Below are 18,204 nucleotides of genomic sequence, written 5' to 3'. Positions count from 1 at the left end.
CAATATTTATAATAACTCATTTTAACTTAGCTTTTTCTCTAAAGTTGTTTTATTACATGGATTTCTGCATTATTATCTGTGCTTAATAAAATATTTTAAGATTAATTCATACACCAACAAGTTATTTATTATGTATAAAGTGGGGCAGGCTAAACATAGCTCTTTTTTGATCATTCACATGCTTTTGATGGTTTGGGTCTTGCATAGTATGACTGTCTGACACTACACTTCCTTGATGGTTAAGGGCCTGATTTCCCTTCCATGGAAGTCAGTGAATCGTTGATTTGAATAGGAACTGGATTTACTCTTCAAAAAATTAGACAACTGTAAAACAGCACCATGCTTTTCTCTACTGATGACTATAATCTAGTTAGTAGATATCACTAATAAGTTCCATAAGGTAATTAGGGAGGAGGAAGGTAGGAATTAATCTAGTGGCAGTAAAGCACACATGCAAATAGTTTATATTTGTGTCTCTACTGTGAAAGGATGAACAATACAGCAATGCTCAGTCTGGCACCAGTAGTGAAAATAGTAGCATATCTGTCTAATTTATTTCATTCCCATATGCAAAAGGTTGAACAAGAAGCTATTTTGAGAATAAGGGAGGGAACAGACTGGGAGCAGTTAGACAATGTCAGAATGTTAAGAGGTCTTTGTCAGGTCTGTTGTATACAGTTATTTGTTATTCTGAAACTGAAAGGCTATAACCAAAGATGGAAGAATAGAAACAGATTATAGGTAAAGATTAATACTCAGAAGTTGAAGAACATTTTGGTCAAAAGCAGATATTCAATACATTTTCAAACTGGGTAGAACTTGAATACTAATAAAAATTACATGGATGGAACAGAATCTAAGATTCCTTTAAGTACTTGTTTTCCTTGTATATAAATACCATACGAGAGTTCTTTTTGTAATTTGTAACCATGGGCAGGAAACTGTAATGAAATACACAGTCCCTATTGGAAGTACTCATTGCTTATTTCAACAGTGGAATGAAGATCACCATTCTTCTTCAATTATGATTCTCACTTGTAATACCAAGAAGTACTGCCACAGTGCAACTCAGTAGCATAGCAGCATCTGTTCCGAAGACTGAACAGGTAGCTAGGCAGGAGACAAAAGAATCAGAGGGAGGCACAAAGGTACAAAAAAGGCTGTGCTGGCAGCGCACACCAAACAGCTCAGTGCTGTAACCACACTTCACAGATTGCTAGGCCTTTGCCTTACTGACTAAACCAAACAGCATTTCTCTATGGAACGGACAGCAACATTTTTTTCTAAAGCAGATGTAGTTTTGTAATTCTAAAAATTTTAAATGGTAATTTTAATTTTCCAGTATTGATTTCTATGCAGATTAAAGGGTTTTCTGCACAGTGCTCTCAGCATTTCTCAGCAGCAGCCCGGGGAGAAGCAATGTGGAAATCATGCTCGGAACTGTCCTGAACTACAGTAATCTATTTTTATTTATGATGACATGACCATCTGTCATGCAGCTTTTTCCAGTGAGGCAAGAAGAGTCTGGCAGACTGCTCCTCGTCTCCCAAATGGCAGGTAGGGAAAGCTCCTGCCTGCTCTTCTCAACACTCCCTGTAGACTAGTTTCTTCCCCAAATCAAAGCACTGACAGCAGTAGACCTGCAACAGGAGCCAGGACTTAAAGAAACACAAGCAGTACCAGTTCTCTCAAGTAAGAATTGGTTACAAAACATAGGTAACAACTATTACAGGTTGTTAAAAGTACATGTAGTGACTGTAAACTTCAGACATTTAAAATCCAGCCTGCAACCAGAATCAAAATTATCTAACTGCAATAAAACTTCTGAAATCATTTCAACAGAAACAATCATCAAACCCATAGTTTAGCAAGAGCATAAAGAAAGCCGACTCAGTAATGAATGGTTTTGACCTTTCTACTGCAAATGCAGGTAGCATGAAAATTTCCATCTCCATTTTTCATTCATCAAAGCAAAGTTAGCTCTAAGACAAAACAAACATTAATATGAAAGAAAAATTATTTTTCAGTAGTCTCAAAAAAACCGCTTAGTCCTTTCATGACTTGCACTACAACTTGTACAAAAAAATTCTGAATGCTATAGCCAAGTAAACTCCAGCTTCTCCAAACTTAATTCTTTGACATCCCAGTTTAAAGAAGTATCACAGACACTTAAAATTTTGTCTCTGTGCATATCCAGAACTGTTCTGTGAGTGTGCATAAGGGAGATCTTGGAGCCCCAACATCTGCAGACTACTTCTGGAACAGCCAGTATTAAATTGCCAAGTGAGGAAAGCAATAGCATGTTTAATACATGTGAACTAGGAAAATCTAAATGGCAAGACAAAACTGACTAAATAGTACAAAGCACTCTGTATGATTAGTAGCCAAGTAGATAGGAAGACTGCAACAGCTTTCAACCAAGGCAGAGATGCAAAGTGTCATACAACTAAGGTCCTACAGAGAACAAACTTCTCTGGTAACTATCATTTTACAGGTATGTATTTCAAGGACAAATAAAAACTCAGAACCCCCAGTTCCAATCCAAATCCCCCAAAGTGCCTTGAAGTCAGACAATTCTTCCCAAGGACATGTCTATACTGTAGTAGAACACAGTGCCACGGGACAGTGACCGAGCTAGCTCTGCTTAACATATCAAAAGCAATGAATTAGAAATAGCTACATTAGCATGCTGCTTCATACAGATAAACACACAAAGTTTCCCACAAGAATTACCAGCGTGAGCCAAGTGTCAAGCAGCTAACAGTGCATCTAGAACCCAATCTAACTTGTTTTGGACTAGCTCAGGTATCAGTTCATAGCACTACATGAAGCCATTTAAATGAACTTAAAGTTAACAGGATGGGTCCACACAGAAAAAAGGTAGTAACACATTAACACCAGCTACCTTCCTTAAACTTATTATCTTAACATGAGAAAGAAATTACTTTCAATGTGGTACCTGATATAATGTGTTTCAAATATGACTAATATTAATACAGCCATATTTTTCAAAGAGCTTTTATTTGTCTGCTTCCTTTCTTGGATATACGTAACATACACAGCACATAGTTTTTATGTTGATGTATAATTCAAACATGAGATCCGAGTCCAAATACAAAATTCAGTGATCCTCTTTGCTTTGAACACAAGAGGTTAGCTGCTTATTCACATGAAAAGCCAACACTTATCAGAATCCCTCTATACTACAGGACTTCTAGAAGCAGAGTATTAAACCCTAGTTCAGATATACATAATTTCATAGTACAGAAAATATATTACCTTTACAAGAAAGAGTTTTATAAGAATTCCTTCAAAAAAGTAAACATTCATATAAGCCTCCACCCTATCAACCTCCCCAAATCAACTGTAGTCAAAGACCACTATGGCTACCTGCGCCTTCTCGACGTAAGACCATTTTAGAAGAGCAGCATTGTAACAGTAAAATTGTCAATCAATCCTTTAGTTGTCATAAATATACTTATTTTGTACTTAAAAATACAGGAATCTCGCATTTCTCAATTACAGTTTGTCAACTTGAATTATATATAAGCATATAAAGCCATATAGGACCCTCTAGCACAGAAAATCCACAAAGCCCTTACTGTCCCTTGTAAGCAAAGTCAAATCACATGTTTTCACAAAACATAGTATTCCTGACACAAAAAAATGTTTAGCTTGGCAACAACTGTGGTAAAAAAAAAAAAAAAGGAAAAAAGAAAGACAAGTTTAAAAGTAGGTTAAGTAAAACCTGTCTAAAGCAGGCCCTCCTAAACTACATCTGTCCAATGACCAGATTCAATGTATGTTCTCACAGAAAGAAGTGTACAGTGTTTCACAGGAATTGTTCAGCATTGCAAACAATAGCACTCACATGCTCCATCTCATTTTTGTTAAATCACAGGTTTTAATAATTCAAATAATTTCTCATCCAGATTTTAAAACCCTAAGATACTAGATCTTAAAAGTTCACAGGTTATCTTTAAAATTCTGTTCCCAATCTTAACATGTGTAGTAAAACATACTTTTGAGGCACTGCTGAAAAATCCAAACAGGAATTGATTGTCTTACACATAACCATAAACATTCAAGAAATGGTTGGTCTATTTTGAGTTCAAAATTTCAATGTTCCCATGAAAGGGAAGAGTCTTGATGACTTGATTTTCTGTATTCTATAAATGTTAGTATACAGTCAATGTTAACATACAAAACTTGGCACTAGAACTGCCTCTTTCAAAGCCATACAGTCTTCGCATGCACTGTAACCTACAGTCAAACGTAATTTCCAGCTGTGCTGGAAATTCTCTATTATTCTATATCTGACTTTTCTATTAAAAATAAACATAGGCTGGATTTTTGTTTTAAAAAGCCTATCTTCTCCCACAACTTGAAAAACAAGTATCAAAAAGGAACAAACAGCAAAAATAGAAGAAATAAACACATTGTGCTAGTTATGAAGCTCTGACACCTGACAGCCACAGTCTGAGGAACATTAAAAAAATTCCTATAAACAAATTTTATATACACACTAAGATTAAGAGCTTAAGAAAATTACTCTATCTGTTTTTGCATTTATTTCCACCACTTCCACATCTAGCTGCAACTCATGCAAACACATTTTCAAATGTATTATTGTGCAATAATCTTCTTTTCTATTTGGTCTGGCAACAAAATTAGGTCAACACTTTCACCTATAGGTATCTAAAAGTACACACTTTTTGTTTAAAAATTAGTCCTTAGTTTCTTGGATAAAACATAGCATATTTAGAAGTTCGAAAGCCAAGCAGGTCTCTCATCTCATTTCGGAATTTTGACAAGTCTTGCCGCAATTCATTTAGGTTTTCCACAGTTGCCTGATCCGTGCTTTGCATCTTCTGTCTCATGGAAGTCAAGTAACGGTGGACTAAGCAACACATCACCTTTTGATAATTCTCATCTCTCTTGTGCTTCAGATTTCTCCATTCCTTTAAACAAACACCACACATTTACTATGGAAAAGTGGTTTGTTTTAGAATCCTAAAGCCTGTATACAGTTATACAGAGAATAATATGAACAAAATAACAAAGCTATTTTATAGAAATATCCTGATGTGCACAAATACACAATGCATGTAAATTGCCAGCAAAATTTAAATTAAATTATAATCTGCTGTACCAGCAAAACTGAACATTTTTAATCTACCTGGCTTGGTTAATTGTCCTATGGGCAATTAAGAGTTCCATACTCCTGAATCTTTGTCAGTGCACATTCCATAAAGTCTCTGAGCTTAGTTTATTTAATGCCATTTTTGTCAGCTGAAAGATGCAAAATTAGTACGCAAAATTACAGGGTATAATAAAAACATTTATTGAAGAAAAAAAAAAATCCCTCTCCCCAATGAGATGCTTCAGTGATCCATTTTGGTTATTTGACACTTCTGTAACATGTTTAAAACCAATTGCCTTCCCCAAAGAATACTCTAACCTCACCTTTTCTGAGATTAGCACATACTTCCTTGAGGTGTCTATGAGTTTTCAATCAGTCAAAGCATTTTTTCCAGACTATTTCTGGGGGAATTGGGGGTTGGAGGGAAGGGGGTTGAAATTCCCAAAATTGAAAATTAATAGAAACTTACTTAAGTAGAAATAGGTAAGACTTATCTGTTTATATTTTGGACTCAACACACATTATTCTATAGTTCCTATTTATCTTAGTAGCACTCACCATGTGACAGGCAGCTTCATGCAGCAATTTGCTGATTCATTTTAGCAAGCAGCACCTTTCCAGCTTCAGAGCCTACAGCTTTCCCAATTATTTCTTACCTTTAGGCTGTTCTGACGTTTCACTTTGCCACTTGATGTATGAGAGCAGATCCATTTACTGAGACTGTTGAAAAGGTAACAGATAGTCTTGGGAGAGGGAATAACATTGAAAGGTGGAGGTAGTGTGCATTTGTCATCAAAGTAGCTAAGCCAAAGCTTGGCACGAGCAAACTTCCATTCCTTATCTTCATGATTCTAAAGCATCAGAAACATTAACAGAGATCAGAAGCAAAAATATTAACAGGCTATTTCATAAGTTTGATTTTCTCATACCTGAAAAACTGACCATTATTTAACTTTGATTATATAGTATTTTAATATATAGATTATATAGTATTTTAATATTTTTTTAAAAATAAAAACATCTATCTTCAATTCACCATATACTGTAGTGCAAATACAAAATTTAGCTATGAAGGTATAAACCCCCTATCAAATGCCCCAGCACCACACCTTATCAAGAATAGCATCTGGACTTGAACAGGCATTGTATCAAGAAAGTCTTCAATTCCCAGAGGGCCAAAGCCTTGCACATATTCAACATGCAAAGTACCCATTTTATTTGGATATAAGTAAATAAAAGGTTCATATTTGAAGGAAAGATGCCCCTTGTGAGCTCAGAGACAGAGCTCATCCATGGAGGTCTGTAGATTAGTTTACACATCATAGGAAGAAATTCGTATAAAATCCAAAGATACAACTAGCAAATATTGGTAATTAATCAGAAACCACTTACTGCTATCAGCTGAAAACTTTTATGAAGCATTGCCACAAGGAGTTTAGTTAATACTATCACAACCACCACATTGTAGGTACCAACAATAACAGCACCAACAAAAGACTGTAATTCTTCACCATAGCTAAAACGTGTGACAAAGATTGCTACATGTGCCAGTGAGAATATATACCAGAACAGAGCAAAACATGTGCCAATAAACCTAGAAAAACAAGAAAAAGAAAAAAATCTGGTTAGGTAAATCAAGCACCAAAAGTGAGTTTACTTAATGTAAATTCAAGTTCAGTGACAAATTTCAGTTTTGTTTAATTATTAGGAATTAAGGGCTAGAACAATACAGCTATTTCATAAATATCAAACTCACGAATGGAATGTGTCATTGCTCTGTTGTTCACAGAAAATACCCGCACAGTCCTTTTCTTCATTTACAGTAAATCCTTTATCATAAAGTTGTGTCAATCCAATTGTGAATGAGAACAAGACAAGAAGAAACATGCCCAGAAATTTTCCAAAATCTTGTAGCATCTGCCCCATTGAAATCTGTGAAATAGATTTATTTCCAATTTTAGTAAAACATGTAGTTATTCTTGTTTGTATTCTCTCCTTCAGCCTCTAATCAACAACAACAACAAAATCTATTTACATTTTAAACATTTAACTTAAAATTTAAAATGGTAAACAGGCCTCAAATTCAGGAGGTACCCTTGTACCATTTATCAGTGAAAAATTCTAGATTTTAATAAGAAAATTTAAGTAGTTTTAGCATCGCCTGATAAGTTCATATCCTTCCATTAACCATAAGCAATAATATGTACACCTTATTCTTTATTTGTAATACCAATGATAATAAGGAACTCACAAGTCAATAGATAAAAGCAGTAAATGAAATGCATATGAACATAAATACTGTCATAGAAAGTTAAGAAAACACTTAATAAGGACAGTGAATTAATCAAAACATTTGGAATCATAATTCATCACTTATCAAAAAGTAGTATACCAAAGCCCATCTGCAGAACACAGAATTAATTCACTGTATGTTTTATGTAAGATTTTAAATATACACAATGTGTAGGTGCATAAGCATGTGAAAATTAAAGGGTGTAAAGTATAGAAGACATGACACTAAATTCAGATCATTAGTTTCCATTTCAAAACATCCTATACAGAAGTTTGCAACAGTACAAATACAGCATCTTTAAAAGAAATAAAATTATGCTTGTGCATTTTTCAAACACAGAGAAGACCTCAACTTGCTTTTAAGTGTAAATTTTTACACAGACACAGCACAAACTGTTTACACAATTTAAATTACTCTTCCTACATACTTCTTCAGAGAACAATACTATTATAAAGAATGCAAATATATAAAATGGGGTCAGGTAAATCTAATCCTGTATATAAATCAGTATGTGGAAAGCCTGATCCTATATGAATCACAATCTGGACCAAATCATAGTCCAGAAATGTATGGTCAGGTTTTGCAAGTACAAGTATACTGGGAGGTGAAGTGCCAGCTCTTGCTCCCTGCCATGCTGCTGGAAACTCACTGAGTACCCATGTTGCACAGCAGATTCTCTCTGATTCTTTGCAGTTTGCCACAGTCATGGAGAATCTGCAGCTGTAGGCAGAGCTATGCAGTAATTCTATCGTTTGGTCAGAGGATGCATGCAATCCCCACTCTACTGTTTCATCACATCTAACCCTATAAAGAAAAAAACCAAAACAACACCAACAACAAAGCATTTACCCTTTAACTGACACATGGTTGCAGGCAAGAGAGAGACAAAGTAGATGAAACAGGAATGCATAAAAAGTGCAAACCACCCAAAACCACTCTGTTTGGAATAGTGTGGTAACACAGCCCAAATACCACTTGCTTTCTTCATGTAGTCATGCTATTCCTTTCTAAGTATTTAGAATATCTAAGCATTTGAAATCTAAAGATCTAATCTAGGGGAATATTATTCTATCTTCTGTTAATAATAAAAAAGCACCACACAGCCAGCTTACAAATCTGCATTAAAATAGGTTTTATTAATGAATAAGTAACTGAATGCTTAAAAATAACTCTAATAGCCAAGAGAACATAGCTGCCTTCCCTCTCACACACTGTTGGGTTTACATGCCATTTTTGATTGCCACCATTTGAACTTTGTGACCTACTTTCAGAAAATACTGTAAGAGTTGTTGCACAAGCTGTACTGGCCAACGGTAATAACATAAGCTTCAGTGTGCCACTGAATGGGGTGACTGTTGACTGTTTTTATTTACTTGGAAAATTTCATAACATAGCCTCCTAATAAAAAAACTTGTGAAAGATCTAGTACATAAATAAATATGCACATTAAACAGTGAATCTCTTTAAAATGTGGAGAGACTTCAGTGTTCAATCAATTTGTGTAACAAGCCTAATGCTTACTGCAACATCAATACTTTAGTATTTTTTTCAAAGTATGCAAGTACATTTCCATTTAAAAATGTATAAAAGAAAAAATATAAAAATAATTAGCAGCAATACAAGGGCAAGAAGTAAAACAAACAAAACCCTGAGAGGAGAAACAGGCATCTTCCAATAATATAAAACTGGTTACAAGAACTATGAACATTCTTTTCAAAGCGCTTTTTACAATGATGTTAAAAAGACCAATTTAAAAAGTGATTTGCTTTCTTTCAAGGAAGCACTATTCTATATGAAACAAAAATATTCTAAAAGTTAATTATTCATGCAGCAAGATTAAGTACTCTAACTCATTAAAATGAACTGAACCATCAAGCTGGAGGTTTTCAGCTAGACCCTTAAGCCTTGATACAAGACCTAGTGACCTGAGCCAAAATTATTTACTTCAGAACCTCCTTCGGTATAGCTCTAGTTGCAGAACAATAGTTGCCAAATATTTATTCTGCCTTTATGCCTAATAGCGATAATGTTTCTTGCAGCGTCCTTTCAGGTCATCCTCTTGCCACAAAGCTCTTAAAACTAGAAGAGAGGACAAAGCATTGATTTGACCTATTAGGACAAATTCCATCGCTATGATCACTGGATGACTACCCTATTTATTCCAAGGGTCTTTTTATTCAAAAGACAATTGCAAACCCGGCGACAATGCTGACAACCAGCTATATTAACTAAATTCTATCATGGAAATAAATAAATAAATAAAGGGGGAGGGGGGGGAGTCCATCAGTACAACCTAACAGTGATTTGTCTGATGTGATTTGTCATCATAAGTTTCCCAGGAAGCGAGTCTAGAGAAGCTGAAAGTATACCTATGGAAAGCTTTTTTCAGTAAGCTATGCTTTTACTATCAGGTGCTTTAGTTTGTTAGGGCTTTTCTCTGGCAAAGTACCAAAATCAGTCAGTGCTGAGGACTTAGGCTGAACAGAAAAACCACAGAAGGGAAAAAAATGTTGTTAGTGGAGTAAGAGGTGATTTCTATTCACAGTATTTTCTAGAAGGAAGCTTTCTTTCTCCTATTACTCTAAAAAGGACCGAGGGAGGTAATTGCATCCTAAATGTGTTGTCTTAATAACAGTCCAGGTTCCCTCCCCTATCCCCAAAGGTACCAGACCTTCTGTATAGTGTCATATTGCACCCTCAAGTCCACCCAGTTTATCCGAAGTTTATTACGATGAACAGCACCAAGACTAAGATGAGAGGATCTGTGCTTAAAAAAAAGAAACCAGCTAACAAAAAAACGCTACATGGCATAAAACTCAGTAGAAAACTCCATGTCTGCTCGCAATTCAGGAAAAGAAAATTAAACTCTTTGCACAAAACCAGGCTAAATTCCAGCTTTAAGTGAAAAATCTGAATTCAGCTTAGAAACTGTTGTGGTCTCTGCTGTTCCAGCATCACAACCCAAGACTGTTAATGCTTCCCCCCTACCATCTCTGGATGACTGAATTAAATACATTACATAATTAAAATGTGGGGGGTTTACTGTCATTATTACTCACTGGAGGGCTCCAGCAAATTCCAAGTAAGAATAAAGCTGTTATCCCTTCTTATAACTGGCTATAAATAGATGACTACTTCAATACTCTTGAGATATTTGTATTCTTCAAAGCAAAGCAATTTGCACAATTCAACTCAATGTGCAACTTCAGTGGGATCACAGACATAAACAGAAATGCTTTTGATTACTCTTCCTTGCTACACATCTCATTCATCTTTCTTTTAAATATAAGAAGTTAGGATGATCATTTGCACAGAAGAACCTGATCGTTAACAGTTTTCAAACTGCAGACACTTATGCAGTACATTAAGGTAAGAACAGATGAAAACAAAAAGACAGTATAGGTACAGTTATGGAAAAATACTATAAGAAAGTGAACTACACTAGGTCTTCCATTCTTTTTCATACCTTTTTCCATGGAAATCAGTATGTTTTACATGAGATTAAAAAACCCAACTTCAATGCAGTATCACTTCTACTTTTTACTTGCTGACTTTCTTACTTTAATTTCTTCTTTTTGTCTTTTCAGTAAGACTCTTCATAGCAAATTAAGAGCATTAATTTTCTCAAGCAGTAATGATATTCACCTGGAGCGGTCCCAGAATAGAGCTGGTTGTGTACATGAAGAAGAGACGCAGATAACTAAGAACATTAGCAAAAGCAAAAAGGCCTTCTGCCACTAGGGTAGGATGGAATGCATCCCAGTCCTTCCTTTCAGCATAATCATGAAACTGCAATATAAAAAGGACAAACTGAGATTACTGACATTATATATACAGAAATACACCCATGCACTGCTCCCTACTTCTGCCTCCAGAACAGGCAATAGCATAAAAGAAATTAACACATAGGATTCATTTATGGCTTACCTCTTTCAGATATCTCACTCTTTAGAAAAAGGCATTTTAAAAGCCATTCCAGAGGGAGCCAGAAATCAGATGGTTTAAATTTAACAGCTAACTCTGCTACTCACGCGCTCAGCAAACCATTTATTCCTCTGTTCTGCTTTCCCTTCTACTCTGTTTTGCACCGTTTGTTGAAACGGGGACTCATGTACTTTATAAACATATGCATTGTCTAGTGTAATAGGCCTCAGTCAAAAACAGTATTAAAATGCTGCTAAGAAAACTAATGTACACATGCAAGTGCAATGTGCTGACAGCTGGTCTTAACCAGTTTTAGAAAGTTTTAGAAAGACTTAGGATCTGGGGTTCTTTCAATGGATTTTATGAATGACTACAGAGAATGGAAATCACAAGTAAACTGTTGGTGTAAACACACCCTTAAAGTATATCCACTAGATACTATTCAACTAGTCACATAATATCCACAGATCCGTAACCTGTGGCTTCGCTGAAAACATTCGACATTTATATTACCAGGTTCTACTGTCTCAAAATGGACATTCAAAAACTAAGGAACTCAAACCGGCTTTAAAATAACTTGCCCAAAAGTATGCTGCACAAAGATGGCAAGAAACAGGGATAAATATGTTTTTATACACTGCAATTGCATGTGTACAAATCCTTGTGCTACAGAGACTCTTCCTTTATTTCTTACAGCTCCAGTGCCTACAATACGGGCTTAAGATGTAAACCAACCATTTTTAGTTGGTTTTCTAAATAATTTATAAACTATAAAAAGAAATTTTGCCATATAAAAGTGGCAAAAAAGCCAGCCTGTGCCTGTTTACATAGGGCAGGAGTCCTGCATCTTCAAAAAGGTTACAACTTTAATTAGTAGCAAAGCGCTCTTATCTCAGCAAAGGAACTACTACTACAAAAGTGCTGGTTGCAAAGCAAATGGTTGGGAAGACAGCCCAACATGGCATTCTCTCTCTATTTTTTCCAAGAAATGTAGCTTTCCATTCCAAATGATTACCAGCCTCTGAATCAAGCAAGGATAGGGAAATGAGCCAAACACCAAATTGGAAAGAACTGAACCAGTTTATTCCCCTCCCAACCACCAGACAGCTGTCAACTCACAGTTTGCAATACAAAATAATGGTGCTACTGCACTGGCTTAAATTTTGCTAAAATATTCATATTCAATTGGTCTGGCAGCTTGCCATATGCTGTGCAGCTAACACCACATCCAACAGAATGAGAATGATCATTTTCAGAACTTGTATCTTCAATCAAATCCAGATGGCTTTTCAGAGATAAAAGATAAGGCTCCTCTATGGTCTCGAGGCTTTTTTGCTTGCTACAAAAAAACCCAAACCAAAACAAAAACAAACCCCCAAACCAACCAAAAAAACCCCCACCAAATGAAAAACAATTAAAAAAACCCCCACAACCACCTATGACATATGAGCATATGTAATCAAAAGCTAAATAAAGCTTTCTGTAACAAAAAGCTTTAGGCAACCTAAACACAGATGTTACTATCAGCTTTTTTCATAGTACTGATTTATGGAATCAGGCGAACTCAAAGACAAAATCAGATGACCTGTATGGGGAGATTTCCCATCAAGCCATTTGGAAGACCAGCCAGTTCTTACAAGGAAGACATTAGCTCTCTTTGGGGTCCCTGAGTACTTGGACATGTCTTGATGCGTTTTCTAACTCCCATTTACCCATCAACTTCTCTTTCAAGCCCCAAATGCAACAAGAGCAGAGATCCTGACAACTACACAGCATGTACCACATAGAACGCCTAACTTGGAAGCCTAAACTGTACCCGCATAGTATGCTATTACTAACGTAGTACACTGAACTACAACATACTACTACGAACATACCAGACGTAACACATCTTCACATATTTTACAGCAATGTACTAAAATTATATTTGCCCAGTCAGTCCCAGAGGAGCTTTGGATCTATGAAGATTGGTGCTCACCTTGTTATGGGCAACTACTTTGAGAGCAAAAGTTGCCAAATAGAGGGAATTCATGACAAAACTAAGCTGATTACGTGATTCTTCTAAAAAGTCTTCTAAACCATCATACCAGAGTCTTTTAACATCTGACCACACCATTCCTGCAGGGAAAAAAAAAAAAAAGCCAGTGAAGTCAAGCCATTGCACTAAATAGATATTCTTTTACAACTAAAGCACTTTTGACTGGCTTTTGTAAATGATATTTTAGCAAAGAGAAAGAAGTAGACTAATCAAGTAAACTTACTAAAAGCATTGCATTGGATTACAAGCATTAATCATAAGGCAACAAGATGTTTAACCTTTTCAAGCCTACTTTCCAACTAAGAAACAAATTCTCCAATAAAAAAGGGCATGAGAGGAAATGAATAGAAGAAAAATTAGACAGGAAAAGGTCAAATTTAAATAAAGGTAGAGGGCTAGAATACAAATGCGTTTTCTGAATGAAAAGTATTCAACTTTTTCTAAAAGCACTATAGAAAGCATTACATTGCTATATAAAGTATCAAGTATTTTTTGGAAGTGTGTAGGTATTAGAAAATGTTTTTTAGGAATAATGAGCTCAGTAACTGTTACCAAAAAGATCCAAAAAGTAGAAACTTTTCCTACCCTAACCGATATCCAATAACATTAGCAGAGAAAAGAGACGATGACTTTAAGATTACAAAAATCAGAAGTTTAACTTAGAGCAACATACATTCAAATATTCAGGATCTTTTTAGCAAAATGAATTTTGCCTTGTTAATCATGTCTGGCTCTATGGAAAAATACAGTTGCTAAGAATTTTACTAACTGAATGTCTCTTACAGATTTGACATTTTTATAAAACTTGAAAAGACCGTTAGATGAAATATAATGGCACCTTTCATTTCTATGAATAATCAGTTATTTAATGGGGTTTTGAGTACTTCAGATATATGCTACTATATTTAGGACAAGAAGAAAAGCATCATGTGTATAAATGGTAGTTAAAAACTGTTACACTTGGTTCAGCTTTTAGGACTTTGCAACTTCTCTAAAACTTTGGCCCACTAAGAGCAAGATCCAGTGAATGGAAAAAAAAACCAAACCAGATACTTATGCATGACTTTATTTGTTCAGTCAGCTTTACAGCAATGTTGGAAGGCATAATAAAAAAAAAAAGCATGCTGTGGACAGTTTGTTAAAAGACTTAGATAAATCTCTCTTCTTCCTGGTTATAAAGAAAATATTTCTAGACTAAAACCTCTGTGCCCCTCCAAATGATCACCATGTATTTTTTACAGAATCACTAAAAGTAGTTGGAGAAGTAGAAGATGCTATAATTGATGTTATTTACATACACAAGAATTAGAGTTCTGTTGCTTTATTTTGCTGCGGAAGACACTTGTATGACTTAGGCTCAATAACTTGGAAAACAGAATTACTGTATTCGTGATTTTGAAAGTTAAATCTAGTAGAACACAAAACTAGCTGCTAACTTTAAGTCTTAGAAATTCTGCTGTGACCATTTTGACATTGATTTTCAGAAACTATTTTAATGGGGCTATGGAAGACAATAATGTAGGTAAATCCTTGTCCAACTTGGTTCTTTTTATTCCAGTTAATGTTGTCACACATTTTCAAAATACGTTCTTTTCAACTTACTGAATATTTGTAAGGAAACAGTACAATGTTATTACAAAATAGGCATTTAAGCCATAAATGCAATTACTATTTAAAAAAACCTTAAGATTCAATAATGTGAAAAGTAACGTGATTTCAATGATTTATATTACTTATAGGTCATTTTCCAATCCTATCTGAAATCCACATGTTAAAATACTACATGAAGAAAATAAAATGTTTCTATGGGTTTTCATTAAAATTTCCAAGACCACCTAATGACACACTTTCTGCCTACATTAGATTTGATGGAACAAAAGAATTTTTAAAATCAGATACTGAATCTCAAATCAAAGGAGGAGTCTGTAACACTGGCTTGTACTCTACATTTGAAGCTTTCAACTTTCTTTTAAGACCTGCATGCATTTGTATCTGAGGTACTGGGTATTTCCAAAATCTGCATGAACAACTCAACAGTTTTAATACAGCTAAACAATGAAAGGAATTACAATTACAAAAAACCCCACTCTAAAATAACAAATAAACCACCCACAACTACTTAGATAAAAACTGCTGTCTTCCACTGTATCACTGCTTTTTAAAAGTCCAGTCAACCAAATGATACATATCTAATTACCTTACATTAAGGAATGAGTTTCCATGAATTTATCTATCAAATTTTAATGTAATAACAAACATAAACGAACCAACAAAAACATGTTAAAAGGCTTTATGAGTTTTCAACCAAAACAAAAGTTCACGAGTACTCACAAAAATTATACCTGTGCTCCCTCTACTGCATCAACCAGAATTAACATGCGTCCTTTCAGGTAGTTATGATAATCGGTGACAATGATGTACAGAAATGGAAAATTATAATATGGGAAAATAATACTTGTTTCTATGTTTTAAAACAAGGATGAGGTAAATGCACGCCTTCAATTTATTAGACTATGATGGAGTATGCATACATAAACATACACAACATACACTTTTTTCTTTAAACAATACTCCAACGCTGCAACAAGTCCAAATTGTATTATTAATCACTTTTCAAATCAAGAATTAGTCATGAAAGATTGACTTACTACTTACTGTTAATGGCAATTTTGTATATATTCAAAGTCCTCTCCCTGAGCTGAGCAGAATACTATAAAAATTTCACATTTACAACTATGAAAGAGATTTTGCAGAACCCTAAATTTTGGCAATTCTTTAAAGTTGGATTAGTCCAACAAAAATGTACAGAATCCTCCTGTTCTATCTAGTCAGAGCATATTAAAATAGAAATTAAAACAGTGCAGGAATTGATTTTATGACTGTAACTGCATGCTTACTCCAACTACTTGCAATCCAGAAAAATTATAATTAACTTGCATATAATGCACAAATACTTTTAATCTACTTTATGATTACAAAAAGATCTTAGCTAGATTTTCAAAGAAACAATAACTTTACCAGTAATATTCAGATTCTAGCATAATTCCATATATAAACACAGAAGTAATTAAGAAGCTCAGATCATTCCTACTAATTTTTTCATAGAATTCACAGAATCATGGAATATCCTGAGTTGAAGGGACCCACGCAGATCATCGAGTGCAACTACTGACTCCATAAAGGGCAACCTAGAAGTTAAACCATATATCTACGTGCATTGTCCAAACACTTCTGGTAAAAGAGAGCTGGACGAAATTATAAGTTTTGTGGATTGCTGGCTGATGAAAAAACAAAACAAGTTTGACTCACAATGATTAAACCACCTACATACTAAATAATACTACCGATTCATGAAAAATCATTGGAAAAAAATCTAAAGCGATGTCTGAATTAATTTTATTCCTCAACTTAGCACCAAGGAAAACTAGTCGATGACAGGCTCCTACCTGTTAGAAAACTATTAATCTGAGGAACACACACGTGCTTTGCCTTTGTTGTGGTTTAACCACAGCCAGCAACTAAGTACCATGCAGCTGCTTGCTCATTCCTCCCCACTCCCAGTGGGATGGGGAGGAGAACTAGACAAAAAAGTAAAACTTGTGGGTTGAGATAAGAACAGTTCAATAACTAAACTAAACTACAATAATAGTAATGTAAAGGAATATAACAAAAAGAGAGAGAAATAAAACCCAAGAAAAACAAGTGACACACAATGCAATTGCTCACCAACTGCTGACTGATGCCCGAGCAGTGATCCGCCCCTCCCAGCCAACTCCCTCCAGTTTATATACCGAGCACGACATCCTATGGTATGGAATATCCCTTCAGCTAGTTCAGGTCAGCTGTCCTGGCTATGCTCCCTCCCAGCTTCCCTTCCCATGCTGGCAGAGCATGGGAAAATGAAAAATCCTTAACTTAGGATAAGCACTACTTAGCAACAACTAAAACATCAGTGTATTATCAACATTATTCTCACTCTAAAGCCAAACCACACTGTACCAGGTACTAGGAAGAAAATTAACTCTATCCCAGGACAACCTTCAGGTTATTTTTCTTTCTTTCTTTTTTTTTTTTATTTAAAGATCAGAATTTTAAAACTACTAGGAAGATACACAGCTTTTACATTAATTTGTTATTGCACAACTGAATCTCACCTGCATCACTCTGAATGCTACTAGTCCTTCTGAAGAAAAGCTCACTTTCCTCCTCGGTTAGATCCTACAACATTCTGATACTTCACTTTCTGTGATAACTAGAGATAGTTCTAACACTTCACATCCCTTCCACAAAATGTGTTTGGGGTTTTTTTTCTTCTTGTAACGCTATCCTCCAAAGAGTAAACTTCAGTCACGCAATGAGTAACATGCTAATTTCATAAGAAGATAGTACAAATAATTACTGTTCAATCAACATCAGCAATTGTCATCCAACATACCCAAATCATACCTACCAACCAGCCATATTATCAGAAGATAGTCTATTCTCTCAAGGGCTGGTCCCATTGTATTCTTCTTATTCTCATTGTAGACAAGGGAGTACAAATTAAGTAATAACAGAAACGTGAAATATGAAGCTCCATGAATAATAAACTTCATAAAAGGAGTGTGAATTATTCGACCTACTCGAGATTTAGGGGCTAACAAGTAACACAGGGACAGAACTGGCCAGAAAATGCCAACTGTCAAAACAGTCAAAATCTTCTTGCATGTGTGCTTGCGTCGATAGCCCGCCATCTGTCCAAACCATACAGTGTTTAGAAACTGCTGGCAGTTAGACTGAGCAACAAACTGGGGGGGGGGGGGGGTG

General features: G+C 35.3%; 1 protein-coding gene across 3 annotated transcripts in view; it reads right to left on the bottom strand.

The window, feature by feature from the left end:
- Nucleotides 1-3,004: 3,004 nt before the first annotated feature.
- TRPC1 (transient receptor potential cation channel, subfamily C, member 1) overlaps nucleotides 3,005-18,204 on the bottom strand; it is a 24,614-nt gene continuing 9,414 nt past the window's right edge. For all 3 annotated transcript variants that reach the window (XM_010568354.1, XM_010568355.1, XM_010568356.1), the window contains 7 exons: nucleotides 17,849-18,185; nucleotides 13,339-13,478; nucleotides 11,082-11,225; nucleotides 6,900-7,075; nucleotides 6,536-6,737; nucleotides 5,800-5,994; nucleotides 3,005-4,961 (listed from right to left, as the gene is read on the bottom strand). In XM_010568354.1, coding sequence (XP_010566656.1) covers nucleotides 4,734-4,961; nucleotides 5,800-5,994; nucleotides 6,536-6,737; nucleotides 6,900-7,075; nucleotides 11,082-11,225; nucleotides 13,339-13,478; nucleotides 17,849-18,185 — 1,422 coding nt within the window. In that variant the 3' untranslated portion in view covers nucleotides 3,005-4,733. The remainder of the gene's footprint in view (nucleotides 4,962-5,799; nucleotides 5,995-6,535; nucleotides 6,738-6,899; nucleotides 7,076-11,081; nucleotides 11,226-13,338; nucleotides 13,479-17,848; nucleotides 18,186-18,204) is intronic.

This window comes from Haliaeetus leucocephalus, unplaced genomic scaffold (assembly GCF_000737465.1).
Source record: "Haliaeetus leucocephalus isolate CR32 unplaced genomic scaffold, Haliaeetus_leucocephalus-4.0 Scaffold240, whole genome shotgun sequence".
Lineage (NCBI taxonomy): Eukaryota > Metazoa > Chordata > Aves > Accipitriformes > Accipitridae > Haliaeetus > Haliaeetus leucocephalus.
Note: the sequence above shows the minus strand (reverse complement) of the source record. Positions and strands in the feature narration are given on the sequence as shown.